The sequence below is a fragment of the Chiloscyllium plagiosum genome, unplaced genomic scaffold, assembly GCF_037043375.1.
Source record: "Chiloscyllium plagiosum isolate Xiang-an unplaced genomic scaffold, Cpla_swu_hap1 HiC_scaffold_41, whole genome shotgun sequence".
Taxonomy (NCBI): domain Eukaryota; kingdom Metazoa; phylum Chordata; class Chondrichthyes; order Orectolobiformes; family Hemiscylliidae; genus Chiloscyllium; species Chiloscyllium plagiosum.
Window position 1 is genome coordinate 42,601,143 of NW_028270179.1, and position 13,389 is coordinate 42,614,531.

The 13,389-nt window shown below is 56.0% G+C and overlaps 1 protein-coding gene across 1 annotated transcript in view; it reads left to right on the forward strand.

Annotated features, from left to right (window-relative positions):
- The window catches only part of LOC148138266 (uncharacterized), a 15,857-nt gene extending 4,778 nt beyond the window's left edge, over positions 1-11,079 (forward strand). Inside the window, exons 2-5 of the mRNA XM_087981855.1 lie at positions 5,107-5,248; positions 6,580-6,625; positions 8,263-8,349; positions 10,945-11,079. Coding sequence (XP_087837981.1) covers positions 5,107-5,248; positions 6,580-6,625; positions 8,263-8,349; positions 10,945-11,041 — 372 coding nt within the window. The 3' untranslated portion in view covers positions 11,042-11,079. The remainder of the gene's footprint in view (positions 1-5,106; positions 5,249-6,579; positions 6,626-8,262; positions 8,350-10,944) is intronic.
- The last annotated feature ends 2,310 nt before the right edge of the window (positions 11,080-13,389 follow it).

Here is a 13,389-nt window from a genome sequence, read left to right on the forward strand (position 1 = left end):
TGGAGTGATGAGGGAGATAGAGAGCGAGAGATAGAGATGGAGTGATGGGGAGATAGAGAGATAGAGATGGAGTGATGGGCGAGATAGAGGGAGAGATAGAGATGGAATGATGGGGTGAGAGAGAAAGATAGCGATGGAGCAATGGGGGGAGATAGAGAGAGAGAGATAGAGATGGCATGATGGGGAGATAGAGAGAGAGAGAGAGAGATGGAGTGATAGGGGGAGATAGAGCGAGAGATAGAGACAGAGTCATGATTGAGACAGAGAGAGGGGGAGTGTGTGATAGAGGCAGAGAGAGAGGGAGTGTGTGATAGAGACAGTGAGTCAGAGGGAGTGTGTGACAGAGAGAGAGAGAGAGAGGGGAGTGTGTGACAGAGACAGAGAGAGAGAGGGGAGTGTGTGACAGAGACAGAGAGAGAGAGGGAGTGTGTGATAGAGACAGAGAGAGTGGGAGTGTGTGATAGAGACAGAGAGAGGGGGGAGTGTGTGATAGAGACAGAGAGAGGGGGAGTGTGTGATAGAGACAGAGAGAGAGGGGAGTGTGTGATAGAGACAGAGAGAGGGGGAGTGTGTGATAGAGACAGAGAGAGAGGGGAGTGTGTGATAGAGACAGTGAGTCAGAGGGAGTGTGTGATAGAGACAGAGAGAGGGAGTGTGTGATAGAGACAGAGAGAGAGGGAGTGTGTGATAGAGACAGAGAGTGGGGGAGTGTGTGATAGAGACAGAGAGAGGGGAGTGTGTGATAGAGACAGAGAGAGAGGGGAGTGTGTGATAGAGACAGAGAGAGAGGGAGTGTGTGATAGACGCAGAGAGAGAGGGAGTGTGTGATAGAGACAGAGAGAGAGGGAGTGTGTGATAGCGACAGAGAGAGAGGGGAGTGTGTGATTGAGACAGAGAGAGAGGGAGTGTGTGATAGAGACAGAGAGAGGGTGAGTGTGTGATAGAGACAGAGAGAGAGGGAGTGTGTGATAGCGACAGAGAGAGAGGGGAGTGTGTGATTGAGACAGAGAGAGAGGGAGTGTGTGATAGAGACAGAGTGAGAGAGGGAGTGTGTGATAGAGACAGAGAGAGGGGAGTGTGTGATAGAGACAGAGAGAGAGGGGAGTGTGTGATAGAGACAGAGAGAGAGGGAGTGTGTGATAGAGGCAGAGAGTGGGGGAGTGTGATAGAGACAGAGAGAGAGGGAGTGTGTGATAGCGACAGAGAGAGAGGGGAGTGTGTGATAGAGACAGAGAGAGGGGGGAGTGTGTGATTGAGACAGAGAGAGAGGGAGTGTGTGATAGAGACAGAGTGAGAGAGGGAGTGTGTGATAGAGACAGAGAGAGGGGGAGTGTGTGATAGAGACAGAGTGAGAGAGGGAGTGTGTGATATAGACAGAGAGAGGGGGTGTGTGTGATAGAGACAGAGAGAGAGGGAGTGTGTGATAGCGACAGAGAGGGGGGAGTGTGTGATAGAGACAGATTGAGAGAGGGAGTGTGTGATAGAGACAGAGAGAGGGGGAGTGTGTGATAGAGACAGAGAGAGAGGGAGTGTGTGATAGCGACAGAGAGGGGGGAGTGTGTGATAGAGACAGAGAGAGGGGGAGTGTGTGATTGAGACAGAGAGAGAGGGGGGAGTGTGTGATTCAGACAGAGAGAGGGGGAGTGTGTGATAGAGACAGAGAGAGAGGGGAGTGTGTGATAGAGACAGTGAGTCAGAGGGAGTGTGTGATAGAGACAGAGAGAGGGAGTGTGTGATAGAGACAGAGAGAGAGGGAGTGTGTGATAGAGACAGAGAGTGGGGGAGTGTGTGTGATAGAGACAGAGAGAGAGGGAGTGTGTGATAGCGACAGAGAGGGGGGAGTGTGTGATAGAGACAGAGAGAGGGGGAGTGTGTGATAGAGACAGAGAGAGGGGGAGTGTGTGATAGAGACAGAGAGAGGGGAGTGTGTGATAGAGACAGAGAGAGAGGGGAGTGTGTGATAGAGACAGAGAGAGAGGGAGTGTGTGATAGAGACAGAGAGTGGGGGAGTGTGTGATAGAGACAGAGAGAGAGGGAGTGTGCGATAGCGACAGAGAGAGAGGGAGTGTGTGATAGAGACAGAGAGAGGGGAGTGTGTGATACAGACAGAGAGACAGAGGGGGGAGTGTGTGATACAGACAGAGAGAGGGGGGAGTGTGTGATAGAGACAGAGAGAGGGGGAGTGTGTGATTGAGACAGAGAGAGAGGGAGTGTGTGATAGAGACAGAGTGAGAGAGGGAGTGTGTGATATAGACAGAGAGAGGGGGAGTGTGTGATAGAGACAGAGAGAGAGGGAGTGTGTGATAGCGACAGAGAGGGGGGAGTGTGTGATAGAGACAGAGAGAGAGGGAGTGTGTGATAGAGACAGAGAGAGAGGGAGTGTGTGATAGAGACAGAGTGAGAGAGGGAGTGTGTGATAGAGACAGAGAGAGGGGGAGTGTGTGATAGAGACAGAGAGAGAGGGAGTGTGTGATAGAGACAGAGAGAGAGGGAGTGTGTGATAGAGACAGAGTGAGAGAGGGAATGTGTGATAGAGACAGAGAGAGGGGGAGTGTGATAGAGACAGAGTGAGAGAGGGAGTGTGTGATAGAGACAGAGAGAGGGGGAGTGTGTGATAGAGACAGAGAGAGAGGGAGAGTGTGTGATAGAGACAGAGAGAGGGGGAGTGTGTGATAGAGACAGAGAGAGGGGGAGAGTGTGATAGAGACAGAGAGAGGGGTGGGGGTTGGGACAGAGGGAGTGTGTGATAGAGACAGAGAGAGGGGGAGTGTGTGATAGAGACAGAGAGAGGGGTGGGGGTTGGGACAGAGGGAGTGTGTGATAGAGACAGAGAGAGGGGTGGGGGTTGGGACAGAGGGAGTGTGTGATAGAGACAGAGGGAGGGGGAGTGTGTGATAGAGACAGAGAGACAGAGGGAGTGTGTGATAGAGACAGAGAGAGGGTGAGTGTGTGATAGAGACAGAGAGAGGGGTGGGGGTTGGGACAGAGGGAGTGTGTGATAGAGACAGAGAGAGGGGGGGTGTGTGATAGAGACAGAGAGAGGGGGATTGTGTGATAGAGACAGAGAGAGGGGTGGGCGTTGGGACAGAGGAGTGTGTGATAGAGACAGAGAGAGGGGTGTGTGATAGAGACAGAGAGAGGGGGAGTGTGCGATAGAGACAGAGAGAGTGGTGGGGGTTGGGACAGAGGGAGTGTGTGATAGAGACAGAGAGAGGGGGGTGTGAGGTAGAGACAGAGAGGGGGGGGAGTGTGTGATAGAGACAGAGAGAGGGGGAGTTTGTGATAGAGACAGAGAGAGGGGTGGGGGTTGGGACAGAGGGAGTGTGTGATAGAGACAGAGAGAGGGGGGGTGTGTGATAGAGACAGAGAGAGAGAGAGGGAGTGTGTGATAGAGACAGAGAGAGGGGGGAGTGTGTGATAGAGACAGAGAGAGGGGGAGTGTGTGATAGAGACAGAGAGAGGGGTGGGGGTTGGGACAGAGGGAGTGTGTGGTAGAGACAGAGAGGGGGTGGTGTGTGATAGAGACAGAGAGAGGGGGAGTGTGTGATAGAGACAGAGAGAGAGGGGAGTGTGTGATAGAGACAGAGAGAGGGGGAGTGTGTGATAGAGACAGAGAGAGGGGTGGGGGTTGGGACAGAGGGAGTGTGTGGTAGAGACAGAGAGAGGGGGAGTGTGTGATAGAGACAGAGAGAGGGGTGGGGGTTGGGACAGAGGGAGTGTGTGGTAGAGACAGAGAGAGGGGGAGTGTGTGATAGAGACAGAGAGAGGGGGAGTGTGTGACAGAGACAGGGAGAGGGGAGAGTGTGATAGAGACAGAGAGAGAGGGGGAGTGTGTGATAGAGACAGAGAGACAGAGGGAGTGTGCGATAGAGACAGGGAGAGGGGAGAGTGTGATAGAGACAGAGAGACAGAGGGAGTGTGCGATAGAGACAGGGAGAGGGGAGAGTGTGATAGAGACAGAGAGAGGGGGTGTGTGTGATAGACAGAGAGAGGGGGAGTGTGTGATAGAGACAGAGAGACAGAGGGAATGTGTGATAGAGACAGAGAGAGGGGGAGTGTGTGATAGAGATAGAGAGAGAGGGAGTGTGTGATAGAGACAGAGAGACAGAGGGAGTGTGCGATAGAGACAGAGAGACAGAGGGAGTGTGCGATAGAGACAGGGAGAGGGGAGAGTGTGATAGAGACAGAGAGAGAGGGGGGTGTGTGTGATAGAGACAGAGAGAGAGGGAGTGTGTGATAGAGACAGAGAGAGGGGGAGTGTGTGATAGAGACAGAGAGAGGGGGAGTGTGTGATAGAGACAGAGAGAGGGGGAGTGTGTGATAGAGACAGAGAGAGAGGGGGTGTGTGTGATAGAGACAGAGAGAGAGGGAGTGTGTGATAGAGACAGAGAGAGGGGGAGTGTGTGATAGAGACAGAGAGAGGGGGAGTGTGTGATAGAGACAGAGAGAGGGGAGTGTGTGATAGAGACAGAGAGAGAGGGAGTGTGTGATAGAGACAGAGAGAGGGGGAGTGTGTGATAGAGACAGAGAGAGAGGGGGTGTGTGTGATAGAGACAGAGAGAGAGGGAGTGTGTGATAGAGACAGAGAGAGGGGGAGTGTGTGATAGAGACAGAGAGAGGGGGAGTGTGTGATAGAGACAGAGAGAGAGGGAGTGTGTGATAGAGACAGAGAGAGGGGAGTGTGTGATAGAGACAGAGAGAGGGGGAGTGTGTGATAGAGACAGAGAGAGGGGAGTGTGTGATAGAGACAGAGAGAGGGGGAGTGTGTGATAGAGACAGGGAGAGGGGAGTGTGTGATAGAGACAGAGAGAGGGGGAGTGTGTGATAGAGACAGAGAGAGGGGGAGTGTGTGATAGAGACAGAGAGACAGAGGGAGGAATATCCTCTTTAACAGTGCCCTCCTTGAGGTGCCAACGCTTCCCGAGGGTCTTGCTCCTTCGGGTTGAGAGGTTCCCAGACTCTCCGTTTGCTGACCCGGGCACCTCGTGTTGGGAATCTCTCTAACACCACCACTGGCCTTCCTAAAGGACAGACCCCGGGACACATATCCAACATTGGGGACACAAAACATCCACAGACAATAACGCCTTCCTCACCACTCAACAGCTCCTGGTGATTCTCCTGGCCATCGGACTACTCTCCTCCCTTTACATGTTCCATGAGATATTCCATCTCCATCTCACACATGCCTACGCCCATCTTGGATATCCCAGTGCCCAGCACAGCATTGGGCAGAGATACTTGCAAGGTAAGGCCTCAGTGCAGTGAGAGAGAGAGGGGACTGAGAGACACCAGTCCAGTGTACAGATATCTCCCTGAGAGAGAGAGGGGACTGAGAGACACCAGTCAGTGTACAGATATCTCCCTGAGAGAGAGAGAGGGGACTGAGAGACACCAGTCAGTGTACAGATATCTCCCTGAGAGAGAGAGGGGACTGAGAGACACCAGTCAGTGTACAGATATCTCCCTGAGAGAGAGAGAGAGAGGGGGGACTGAGAGACACCAGTCAGTGTACAGATATCTCGCTGAGAGAGAGAGAGGGGACTGAGAGACACCAGTCAGTGTACAGATATCTCCCTGAGAGAGAGAGAGAGAGGGGGACTGAGAGACACCAGTCAGTGTACAGATATCTCGCTGAGAGAGAGAGGGGGACTGAGAGACACCAGTCAGTGTACAGATATCTCGCTGAGAGAGAGAGGGGGACTGAGATACACCAGTCAGTGTACAGATATCTCCCTGAGAGAGAGAGAAGACTGAGAGACACCAGACAGTGCACAGATATCTCCCTGAGAGAGAGAGGGGGACTGAGACACACTAGTCAGTGTACAGATATCTCCCTGAGAGAGAGAGGGGACTGAGAGACACCAGTCAGTGTACAGATATCTCCCTGAGAGAGAGAGGGGGGACTGAGAGACACCAGTCAGTGTACAGATATCTCCCTGAGAGAGAGGGGACAGAGAGACACCAGTCAGTGTACAGATATCTCCCTGAGAGAGAGAGGGGGGACTGAGAGACACCAGTCAGTGTACAGATATCTCCCTGAGAGAGAGGGGACAGAGAGACACCAGTCAGTGTACAGATATCTCCCTGAGAGAGAGAGAGGGGACTCAGAGACACCAGTCAGTGTACAGATATCTCCCTGAGAGAGAGGGGACTGAGAGACACCAGTCAGTGTACAGATATCGCCCTGAGATAGAGAGAGGGGACTGAGAGACACCAGTCAGTGTACAGATATCTCCCTGAGAGAGAGGGGACAGAGAGACACCAGTCAGTGTACAGATATCTCCCTGAGAGAGAGGGGACAGAGAGACACCAGTCAGTGTACAGATATCTCCTGAGAGAGAGAGAGGGGACTGAGAGACCCCAGTCAGTGTACAGATATCCTCCCTGAGAGAGAGAGGGGACTGAGAGACACCAGTCAGTGTACAGATATCTCCCTGAGAGAGAGAGGGGGGACTGCGAGACACCAGTCAGTGTACAGATATCTCCCTGAGAGAGAGGTACTTTGATAATCTGAGGGATGGAGTGACTGGCTGTGTGCCAATAATGTGGTCTGATTTCTGTCTCCAAATAAAACAGGTCATGGAGTGGAAAAGAATGTGCAGCAAGCGATGAAATGGTTCAGGTAGGACCCCTGGGACGCTCCAAAGAGTTAATGATCCTGCTTACTGATCCTGTCTGATGTCAATGTGAAAAATTCACAACTACTGAGATACACACAGGGGCATTCAGGAGACATTGGGAGAGAGGAGAGACCGAATTATCTCAGACACATCTCCATCCCACTAGATTGGAAACAAATTCAGTGCGAGGGAGATTGTACTAAAACTATTATGGAGGTGTGTGCTATGTGGGTGGGCACTGACGGAGGGTCAGCGCTGAGGGAGGGGCACTGTCGGAGGGTCAGCGCTGAGGGAGTGGGCACTGTCGGAGGGTCAGCGCTGAGGGTGTGGGCACTGTCGGAGGGTCAGTGCAGAGGGAGTGGGCACTGTCGGAGGGTCAGTGCAGAGGGAGTGGGCACTGTCGGAGGGTCAGCGCTGAGGGAGTGGGCACTGTGGGAGGGTCAGCGCTGAGGGAGGGGGCACTGTCGGAGGGTCAGCGCTGAGGGAGTGGGCACTGTCGGAGGGTCAGCGCTGAGGGAGTGGGCACTGTCGGAGGGTCAGCGCTGAGGGAGTGGGCACTGTCGGAGGGTCAGCACTGAGGGAGGGGGCACAGTCTGAGGGTCAGCGCTGAGGGAGTGGGCACTGTCAGAGGGTCAGCACTGAGGGAGGGGGCACAGACTGAGGGTCAGTGCTGAGGGAGTGGGCACTGTGGGAGGGTCAGCGCTGAGGGAGTGGGCACTGTCGGAGGGTCAGCGCTGAGGGAGGGGGCACAGTCTGAGGGTCAGCGCTGAGGGAGTGGGCACTGTCGGAGGGTCAGCGCCAAGGGAGGGGGCACAGTCTGAGGGTCAGTGCCGAGGGAGCTACACACTGTGGGAGGGTCAGTGCTGAGGGAGCCCCGCACTGTGGGAGGGTCAGCGCTGAGGGAGCCCCGCACTGTGGGAGGGTCAGTGCTGAGGGAGCCCCGCACTGTGGGAGGGTCAGCGCTGAGGGAGCCCCGCTCTGTGGGAGGGTCAGCGCCGAGGGAGCCCCGCACTGTGGGAGGGTCAGCGCTGAGGGAGCCCCGCACTGTGGGAGGGTCAGTGCCGAGGGAGCCCCGCACTGTGGGAGGGTCAGCGCTGAGTGAGCCCCGCACTGTGGGAGGGTCAGTGCTGAGGGAGCCCCGCACTGTGGGAGGGTCAGCGCTGAGGGAGCCCCGCACTGTGGGAGGGTCAGTGCTGAGGGAGCCCCGCACTGTGGGAGGGTCAGTGCTGAGGGAGCCCCGCACTGTGGGAGGGTCAGTGCTGAGGGAGCCCCGCACTGTGGGAGGGTCAGTGCTGAGGGAGCCCCGCACTGTGGGAGGGTCAGCACCGAGGGAGCCCCGCACTGTGGGAGGGTCAGTGCTGAGGGAGCCCCGCACTGTGGGAGAGTCAGTGCTGAGGGAGCCCCGCACTGTGGGAGAGTCAGTGCTGAGGGAGCCCCGCACTGTGGGAGGGTCAGTGCTGAGGGAGCCCCGCACTGTGGGAGAGTCAGTGCTGAGGGAGCCCCGCACTGTGGGAGGGTCAGTGCTGAGGGAGCCCCGCACTGTGGGAGGGTCAGCGCTGAGGGAGCCCCGCACTGTGGGAGGATCAGCGCTGAGGGAGTGACTTTGCCCCTGTTAAAGGAATGATGTTGGTTCCTTTAGGAAAGCTGCAGAGCAGGGTCACCCACATGCTGCGTATAACCTCGCCGTGGGCCACCTGAAGAAAATGACCGATGATGTTGAAGAGTGGTGAGTTGGAGACAGTGAGGATAGCAGATGCTGAATGGTCAGCGTCGAGAAAAGGCAGAGCAGGTCTGGCCCCATCAGAGGAGGAGGGGATTCAATGTTTCAGGTCAGGGGTCTTCATCAGGGGCTGGAGGGGGTTCCAGAGATGGGGACGGGGTTACAGAGATAGGGAGGGGGTGTAGGGGGTTACAGAGATAGGGAGGGGGGTGTAGGGAGGTTACAGAGATAGGGAGGGGGTGTGGGGGTTACAGAGATAGGGAGGGGGGTGTGGGGGGGTTACAGAGATAGGGAGGGGGTGTAGGGGGGTTACAGAGATAGGGAGGGGGTGTAGGGGGTTACAGAGATAGGGAAGGGGTGTAGGGGGTTACAGAGATAGGGAGGGGGTGTGGGGGTTACAGAGATAGGGAGGGGGTATAGGGGGTTACAGAGATAGGGAGGGGGTGTGGGGGTTACAGAGATAGGGAGGGGGGTGTGGGGGGGTTACAGAGATAGGGAGGGGGTTTAGGGGGTTACAGAGATAGGGAGGGGGGTGTAGGGGGTTACAGAGATAGGGAGGGGGTGTAGGGGGTTACAGAGATAGGGAGGGGGTGTGGTGGTTACAGAGATAGGGAGAGGGTGTAGGGGGTTACAGAGATAGGGAGGGGGGTGTAGGGAGGTTACAGAGATAGGGAGGGAGTGTAGGGGGTTATAGAGATAGGGAGGGGGGTGTAGGGAGGTTACAGAGATAGGGAGGGGGTGTAGGGGGTTACAGAGATAGGGAGGGGGTGTAGGGGATTACAGAGATAGGGAGGGGGCATCGGGGGGTTACAGAGATAGGGAGGGGGTGTAGGGGGGTTACAGAGATGGGGAAGGAGTGTAGGGGGGTTACAGAGATAGGGAGGGGTGTAGGGGGTTACAGAGATAGGGAGGGGGTGTAGGGGGTTACAGAGATAGGGAGGGGGTGTAGGGGGGTTACAGAGATAGGGAGGGGATGTAGGGGGGTTACAGAGATAGGGAGGGGGTGTAGGGGGTTACAGAGATAGGGAGGGGGTGTAGGGGGTTACAGAGATAGGGAGGGGGTGTAGGGGGGTTACAGAGATAGGGAGGGGGTGTAGGGGGTTACAGAGATAGGGAGGGGATGTAGGTGGGTTACAGAGATAGGGAGGGGGTGTAGGGGGGTTACAGAGACAGGGAGAGGGTGTAGGGGGTTACAGGGATAGGGAGGGGGTGTAGGGGGTTACAGAGATAGGGAGGGGGTGTAGGGGGTTACAGAGATAGGGAGGGGGGTGTAGGGGGGTTACAGAGACAGGGAGGGGGTGTTGGGTGGTTACAGAGATAGGGAGGGGGTGTAGGGGGTTACAGGGATAGGGAGGGGGTGTAGGGGGTTACAGGGATAGGGAGGGGGTGTAGGGGGGTCACAGAGATAGGGAGGGGGTGTAGGGGGTTACAGGGATAGGGAGGGGGTGTAGGGGGGTTACAGAGATAGGGAGGGGGTGTTGGGTGGTTACAGAGATAGGGAGGGGGTGTAGGGGGGTTACAGAGATAGGGAGGGGGTGTAGGGGGTTACAGGGATAGGGAGGGGGTGTAGGGGGGTTACAGAGACAGGGAGGGGGTGTTGGGTGGTTACAGAGATAGGGAGGGGGTGTAGGGGGCTTACAGAGATAGGGAGGGGGGTGTAGGGGGTTACAGGGATAGGGAGGGGGGTGTAGGGGGGTTACAGAGATAGGGAGGGGGTGTGGGGGGTTACAGGGACAGGGAGGGGGGTGTAGGGGGTTACAGAGATAGGGAGGGGGTGTAGGGGGGTTACAGAGATAGGGAGGGGGTGTGGGGGGTTACAGGGACAGGGAGGGGGGGTGTAGGGGGTTACAGAGATAGGGAGGGGGTGTAGGGGGGTTACAGAGATAGGGAGGGGGTGTAGGGGGGTTACAGAGATGGGGAGGGGGTGTGGGGGGTTACAGGGATAGGGAGGGGGTGTAGGGGGGTTACAGAGATGGGGAGGGGGTGTGGGGGGTTACAGGGACAGGGAGGGGGGTGTAGGGGGTTACAGAGATAGGGAGGGGGTGTAGGGGGGTTATAGAGATAGGGAGGGGGTGTGGGGGGTTACAGGGACAGGGAGGGGGGTGTAGGGGGTTACAGAGATAGGGAGGGGGTGTAGGGGGGTTACAGAGATAGGGAGGGGGTGTGGGGGTTACAGGGACAGGGAGGGGGGTGTAGGGGGTTACAGAGATAGGGAGGGGGTGTAGGGGGGTTATAGAGATAGGGAGGGGGTGTAGGGGGTTACAGAGATAGGGAGGGGGTGTAGGGGGGTTACAGGGATAGGGAGGGGTGTAGGGGGTTACAGAGATAGGGAGGGGGTGTAGGGGGTTACAGAGATAGGGAGGGGGTGTCGGGGGGTTACAGGGATAGGGAGGGGGTGTAGGGGGTTACAGAGATAGGGAGGGGGTGTAGGGGGGTTACAGAGATAGGGAGGGTGTGTGGGGGACAGAGGGGGTGATGGATAACCATCCTGATCTCCGGCCATACTGGCTCCCGGACTGGGGAGGGGAGCAGGATGGTTTCCGCGGGTCGGGATGGGCCTGGCAGTTGGGAGAGCTCCGGTAAACCTTCCCGTTCTTCCAGGGAGATGGAGCGGCTGCTGTCCCGTGCGGCCGCTCAGGGAATGTCCGCCGCCCGGGACCTCCTGGAACAGCTGAGGGGGGATTCCGAACGCCCCTGAGCCCCGGGCCTTTTCCCGACGGACCCTCCCGGGGGTCAGCCTGTCGCCCGCGTGCCCTCCCTGTGCGTTGCTGCTTCCCCCTTCGTGTCTCTCCAGCCTCCATCGGTGTCGTGCCTCACACCTTCACATTCCCCCCCCCCCCCACTCCCAGCACCCGGCCTTGCCTTTACTCCTCTCCGGATCTGCCCGAACCCTCATCTCCCCGTGACAAAACAGACCCTTCGGCCCCACCCCGTCCGTGCTGACCCAGGCATCCCTGACCTGACCCAGTCCCCCCGTTTGCCAGCACTAGGCCCCCTTATAACTCTCAATCCCCTTCCTGTTCCCCTCCCCATCCACCTTTTCAGTCTTCCCCTCCCCACCACTTCCTGTGGCACACACACGCACCGCCCTCTGGGGGGGAAATAGTTGCCCCTCAGCTCCCTTTGCCCTCTCACCCTAATCCTATGCCCTCTAGTCCTGGTCTCTCCCAAAGGACCCAAAGGAAACACATCTCCAAAGGACATGACTCACTATCACCACAATCTATACTTGGAGACAACGAGGGAGACACTGTGACTGGGACAACACACCCATCCTAGGGCAGGCTCGAGAATTCCTCAAGGCCTGGCATTTCAACAGGGACTCCATCAATAAACGCATGGACTTAGACCCCCATCTTAGACCCCCCCTTGCAGCGAAGAACTCAAAATGACATTTAGACACCTCGGCCGACAAATCCAGGCAGGACATACCAAAGGCATCCCTCTGGAAACTCTCACTGATGACCTTCCCTACTATGGTGGCGAAATGTCGGAAAATGAACCCTCCAGCTCAGCGAGCTAACCAACATACTTATAAGCCTCTGTAAGGTCACCCCCTCAGTCCCCCCCACCCCCAGGGGGAAAAGACCTTGTCTATTTACCCTACCCATGTCCCCCCCTCATGATGTTATAAACCTCTATAAGGTCACCCCCTCAGTCTCCCCCACCCCAGGGGGAAAAGACCTTGTCTATTTACCCTATCCATGTCCCCCTCATGATGTTATAAACCTCTATAAGGTCACCCCCTCAGTCTCCCCCACCCCAGGGGGAAAAGACCTTGTCTATTTACCCTATCCATGTCCCCCTCATGATGTTATAAACCTCTATAAGGTCACCCCCCTCAGTTCCCCACCCCAGGGGGAAAAGACCTTGTCTATTTACCCTATCCATGTCCCCCCTCATGATGTTATAAACCTCTATAAGGTCACCCCCTCAGTCTCTCCCACCCCAGGGGGAAAAGACCTTGTCTATTTACCCTATCCATGTCCCCCCCTCATGATGTTATAAACCTCTATAAGGTCACCCCCCTCAGTTCCCCCACCCCCCAGGGGGAAAAGACCTTGTCTATTTACCCTATCCATGTCCCCCCCTCATGATGTTATAAACCTCTATAAGGTCACCCCTCAGTCCCCCCACCCCAGGGGGAAAAGACCTTGTCTATTTACCCTATCCATGCCCCCCCTCATGATGTTATAAACCCCTATAAGGTCACTCCCTCAGTCTCCCCCACCCCAGGGGGAAAAGACCTTGTCTATTTACCCTATCCATGTCCCCCTCATGATGTTATAAACCTCTATAAGGTCACCCCCTCAGTCTCCCCCACTCCAGGGGGCAAAAAACCTTGTCTATTTACCCTATCCATGTCCCCCTCATGATGTTATAAACCTCTATAAGGTCACCCCCTCAGTCTCCCCCACCCCAGGGGGAAAAGACCTTGTCTATTTACCCTATCCATGTCCCCCCCCCTCATGATGTTATAAACCTCTATAAGGTCACCCCTCAGTCTCCCCCACCCCAGGGGGAAAATTCCTTGTCTATTTACCCTATCCATGTCCCCCCCCATTGATGTTATAAACCTCTATAAGGTCACCCCCTCAGTCTCCCCCCACCCCAGGGGGAAAAGACCTTGTCTATTTACCCTATCCATGCCCCCCTCATGATGTTATAAACCTCTATAAGGTCACCCCCTCAGTCTCCCCCACTCCAGGGGGCAAAAAACCTTGTCTATTTACCCTATCCATGTCCCCCCTCATGATGTTATAAACCTCTATAAGGTCACCCCCTCAGTCTCCCCCACCCCAGGGGGAAAAGACCTTGTCTATTTACCCTATCCATGTCCCCCCTCATGATGTTATAAACCTCTATAAGGTCACCCCCTCAGTCTCCCCCACCCCCAGGGGGAAAAGACCTTGTCTATTTACCCTATCCATGTCCCCCTCATGATGTTATAAACCTCTATAAGGTCACCCCCTCAGTCCCCCCCACCCCAGGGGGAAAAGACCTTGTCTATTTACCCTATCCATGTCCCCCCTCATGATGTTATAA